General features: G+C 43.6%; 1 gene segment (V, D, J or C); it reads right to left on the minus strand.

The window, feature by feature from the left end:
- Positions 1-1,050: 1,050 nt before the first annotated feature.
- Positions 1,051-1,532, minus strand: LOC130023169 (immunoglobulin heavy variable 1-2-like). The segment is given in 2 exon segments: positions 1,051-1,367; positions 1,446-1,532. Coding segments are annotated over 2 exon segments (375 nt in total).
- Between the last annotated feature and the right edge of the window lie 4,226 nt (positions 1,533-5,758).

Here is a 5,758-nt window from a genome sequence, read left to right on the forward strand (position 1 = left end):
TGTCATGGTATCACTTTTATCCCATTGTCCAACAATTTGCTCGAGAGGGGGCCAGTAACGTCTCCATCCATCCCAGCCCTGAGATTTTAGCAGTCTCTCCTTACGCGTCCTTCCCACTGGTACCATATTGGAGGCTCTTTCAGGGTTAGGGGAATAAGACCCGTTATTGTTACTGTTTTTGGCATATAGAATACACCACGGGGAGCTGGCCAGGCTCTGCCGTGTGATGTCTCACTCAATACTATATATTTCCTAGGAATATTGGTCAATTGGTGAGATCTGACCCAGGTAAACTCAGCTGGGATAGATGACCCTGGGGTGGAGGAAGAAGCCCTTGAGGCCTCACTCTAGATCCTGTCTGCTGGTCCTTGCTACTGTCAGCCTTCCTGGGCACAACCCTGACCGTATATCTGTGCTTGGGTAACTACGTTCCCCTGAACTGGGCTCAGATGCTCCCAACATCAGGATTACACAAACCCTGACCCTGACCACTTTCTTACCACTACGTGATAGGAGAAATGTGATCATGGTCCCTTTCACATAGGGTCATCTCCTCAGGAATTATGGAGATACAAACATGCACAGAGGGGCAGGGCTCCATAGAAACTCCAGAACAGGCTTGGGGCCAACAGCAGGATTTTGTCTCAGAGAAAGGCATTTCTTGCAGGGACACAGAATTTAAAACAAAACGTGTAACAATGGTAGTCTGCTATTTGTAGACCTACAGTTCAGGAACCTACAATGATAATAGCCTAAACTTATACATGGTTCTTCCTGTACCATATGGGGAGTTCCAAACAAATTCCTAGGACAAAATATGAATGACATCAGGTGATCTAGAGAGAAGCCATCTTCCTCTTGGCTGTTGCTGAAGGACAGAGAGAGATCCTGAGCTTTTCCCTCAGGTGAAGCCTGGCCCTGTGAGCTCCATTCTGTGTCTCAGACCCTGACTCTCTCAGGAGGAAGTCAGGAGGATCAGCGTCCCTGTCGTCTCCTCACCCGGCACAGCTGCCTCCCCCTCAGTTTTCTGACAAACTCAGGTTGTGGTTGTCACTCTGTGTGTCTTGCACAGTAATACACCGCCATGTCTTCAGTGCTCAACCTGCTCAGTTCCATGTAGGCTGTGTCCTTAGACTTGTCAACAGTGAGTGTGAGTCTGCTCTGGAACTTTTGTGCATAATCTGTACCACCATTGCTAGGATTTATCCATCCCATCCACTTGAGCCCTTGTCCTGGGGCCTGCCGCACCCATCTTATCATGCCGCTGATGAAGGTGTATCCGGACGCCTTGCAGGAGATTTTCACTGATGTCCCAGGTGTTCCCACCTCAGGCCCTGACTGCACCAGCTGTACCTGGGAGTTCACACCTGTGGACAGCAGACAGGAGTGGGTGGACTCCACTTGACTCGCCCCATTCCCTCAACCCAAGCCATGGGGATGCTTACCTGCAGCCATTGCCACCAGGAAGATAATTCTCCAGGTCCAGTCCATGGTGAGGACCATGCACTGAGGGGCTTCTGAAGGTGTGGGTGTGCCTGCTTGCAGTGCAAGCTTGTCAGGACACAAACACATCTGTATTTAATGCAATGTCCCTTCTGCAATTTGCATATTCATGAGGACATAGAATTAATAGCTGCAGGCCTGGTCCAACATGAGAAGGGGCTGGTGGAAGCCACCGGGTCCATCCTCAAGGGTAGTGAAGAGGTCCACGTTCTGATCCTTGTTTGAGGAGATGAGACCCTGCCTTTTCCCAAGACTTTGCACACAGAGCTTACTCTCCGGAGGGCCAAGCCCTTTCAGGACCTTCCCCTCAGGGTCCTCCACACCTGTGTGACCTGAACACATCTGGGCACACCTGGGGTTTGAGGTTATTTCTGGGATCCTGTAACTCCTCAAGGGATGCCACAATGAGACTACAAAACCATCGTAATGCTCCTGTGGTTTCCATTGGAGATATTAAGAAACACCCCCCCCTGCATACAGGTTTTACTGTTTATCAATATGTTAAGTATTTTATCATCAAAATAAATATGCACAATTTCATCTTCTGTGTCCTATACTGATTTTAATTTCGGTTTTTCTGAGAAAGCAAAATTTAGTTTTATTGAAGAAGGAAATCCTGTTTCTGAGAGATTTCTGCATATCTGCACCTATTTCTTTCATCTCTTCACCCATTCTAGCCTTCAACTGGGTACTCTAGGGACTTGGCGCCCCCAGAAGCCCAGTCCCCCTATGCAGGGAGAGACTGGGCTCACAGGTGTGTTAACTTGTCATGTCTCCAACACAGGATTGAATCCTGGCTGTTCACTTCAGGAGACCTGTTCATGAATCATATTTGTATGACCCTTTTGGTTTGGTATTGAGCCACACCAGGCATTCTGAGGACTTACCCCTGGCTTGCACTCAGGAATCACTCAGATCGATGTATCCCTGAGAAAAAAAAAATAACTACTTTATTTTCCAGTAATTATATATATCACTGTATCACTGTGATCCCTTTGTTCATCGAATTACCCTAGCGAGTACCAGTAACATCTCCATTCATCCCTGTCGCATCTAGTGTAAGGTCCTCATTCCCCTGATCCTGACATAACCCCCAATATGCCATTGGACTACACTAGCATACAAGTGTGTGTGTATATATATATATATGTATATATAAAAATTAAAAAGTGACACTGAGTTTTCTTTGCTGAGATTATGTTGATCACTTGATCTCTTGACTTCCCGTTAATCGTCAACTTGCTCGAGCGGGCTCCAGTAACATCTCCATTTGTCCCTGTCGTGTGCTAGTGTATCAATCACATTCATTGATTTAAAGAAGGCCTTTGATATTATGTTAAAGTGATAGAATACATATTTAATTCACTCAAAAATATTAAAAGTCACAATATAAACAAGGAGCTAAATATTTAAGACTTTAAGATAAACAAAAATTATATTAAATTTTCCTTGCTAAGGTGCCATCAGGCTGCTGACGCACTCGCCTCACAGGTACAGATTGACCTGCTGGCGGCACCATACCCCCTACCATAGAATATTTTACAGACATAAATACAGGTCTTGTTATAAACTTTAAGTAATATAAAACATGATTTGGTTCAGAAATTCATTTCTCTGCCACCAAAAAAACCTGCTGGAGCGATAGCACAGTGGTAGGGTGTTCGCCTTACAAGCGGCCAACATGGCCGACCCGAGTTCGATTCCTCCACCCCTCTCGGAGAGCCCGTCAAGCTACCGAGAGTATTCGATATGCCAGACACAGTAATAACAAAGTCTCCAATGGAGACGTTACTGGGCCCGCTCGAGCAAATCGACGATCAACGGGAGGGCCTTTACCTTTGCTAAGAAGATTTTTTCAAAAAGCAAGCCTGAGTCTAACATAGCTTCCAACAAGTTTATTCTATAGTAGTATTTGTGGAGCAAAAAAAGTGAATAAGAAATTCCTAGAATAAAATAAATGAAGTTTTATGGCACATATGACTTGAACTCTGACTTTTTCAGTGACACAAAATAGTATTACTTAAAGAAATGTACTGGGGATGGAGAGATAGCCCAGCGGGTAGGTCGTTTGCCTTGCACACGGCCGACCCAGGTTCGATTCCCAGCATCCCATATGGCCCCCTGAGCATTGCCAGGAGTAACTCCTGAGTGCAGAGCCACGAGTAACCCCTGTGCATCGCCAGGTGAGACCCAAAAAAAGCAAAAAATTAAAATAAAAAATAAAGAAATGTACTTAGAGGAATGAAAGGGGAGAGAAAGAGAAAGCCGTGTTTATGAGAGAACATGGGTTTCTTCAAATGGGAAAGATTCTTGGGTTCTGATTTCTAGTCAGACATGTTAGAAGTATGGAAAACATCTCACCCAGCACATGTGAAAACCTGAACAACTGAAAACCTGAACAAGTGAGATTCACTTTCTGTCTCTCTGTGAATACTAGAAAAAGGAAGATGGAAAAAGTAAAATAGTATTATTAAATAAATATTCTTACAAAAATGAACTGTAGCGATAGCACAGAGGGTAGGGCGTTTTTCTGCACGCAGTCAACATGGGTTCCAATCCTTTTCCCCTCTTGGAGAGCCCAGCAAGCTACTGAGAGTATCCCGCTCAAGCAGTAGAGCCTGGCAAGCTCCCCATGGCGTGTTTGATATTCCAAAACCAGTTACAACAAGTCTCACAATGGAGACATTACGGGTGCCCATTCAAGCAAATTGATGAACAATGGGAGAACAGTGCTACAGTGCTACAAAAATGCAAGGAGGGTGAGAGACAGTGGGGGGAGAGAGAAAGGAACAGACAGACAGAGAGACAGAGATGGCACAGGATTGAGACAGGAAGGACAGTCCAAACACAGAATCTGGTCATCATCATGTGAGCAATCATTCTCCTTTATTGATCTCTAGGATCGTGTATGGTTTTCTCTCCCTTTCTTTCTCCCTCTCTCGGTCTCTCACTTTCTTGCTCGCTCACTCTCTCTGGTCTATGGATTGCAATATACACACTGAAAGGTTATCATGTATATCCCTTTTCCTACTTTCAACACTCAGTTCTTGTCCAGAGTGACCCTATCTACCTATTCCTGTCACACTGGTCCTTCTCTGTCCTTCACCCCCCACACACTTGAAGCAAGCTTCCAACCCTTGACTAGTCATTAAGGCCTCTATATACTGGCAATTAATATTAATTTATTAGAAAAGTATAAATCCCATGGAAGAGTTCAATTATTCTATATCTATCCCTTTCCTTCTGAGACATTTGACTCAGCCTGAAATATCCAGGTCCATCCATTTATAAGCGAATTTCATGATTTTATTTTCCCTGGTGGCCACATAGTATTCCATTATGTAGATGTACTGTATTTCATCCAGTTGTCTCTTCGCAAACACTCTGTTTGTTTCATATTTGGCTATTGTGAATGCAATAGTGGAATGCAGTAAACATAGTCGTGCAAGTACATTTCTAAATTAGTGTTTTGAGTCCTTTGTGGTCAATACAAACAGTGGAACTTCTGAGTCATATGGAAGGTCAAGTCTACATATATTGGGAAGTATTCAAGATTTTTCCAAAGAGGCCTCTCCCTTTGATAAATTCCAACCAGCAGAGAATAAGGATTGCACTTCCCCAACATCTATGCCAACACAGAATGTTTTGGTTCTTTGTGATGTGTGCCCTTCTTCCTAATATGAGGTTATACCTCATTATTGTTTTAATTTGGATTCCTCTGATAAGAGCTGTGGAAAATTTGTTCATTCAATTATCTGCCTCAAAGTCTACTTTAAGGATGTTATCTGTTTAAAACTCCCATTATAGATGGGGTTGATTTTTTTCTTGATAAGTGCTTTATATATGTTTTATTAATCTTACATCAGATGAGGCATGGGCAGATATTTTCCCCCAGGTTTTTGTTTGTCTTTTGATTCTGACAATCATTCCATTTATATTTATTGGGTCATTTAAAAAAGAGTGAATCAGAACACAAAAAGCATGAAATGGGTGAAAACTTTGACTCCACGTTGATTCCAAAATTATTAGGTTACATGAGGGAAATTAAAACAAGAATACAGAGACCATATGTTTGAGGGCAGCCGAGAATAACTGCTTGTTGGCAACACAAAACGTTTTGTCACAGGCTGAACACAATCACAAACACAAAGTCACCTTGAATGTTGGATCACAAACAGCCAAGGGAGTCGGTGAATTCTCAGGTGGAACTGTGTTCAGGGTGGGTGAATCACTGCTGGTCCAGAGTCGGGACACA

This window comes from Sorex fumeus, unplaced genomic scaffold (genome assembly GCF_029834395.1).
Source record: "Sorex fumeus unplaced genomic scaffold, SorFum_2.1 ptg000022l, whole genome shotgun sequence".
Classification (NCBI taxonomy): Eukaryota; Metazoa; Chordata; class Mammalia; order Eulipotyphla; family Soricidae; genus Sorex; species Sorex fumeus.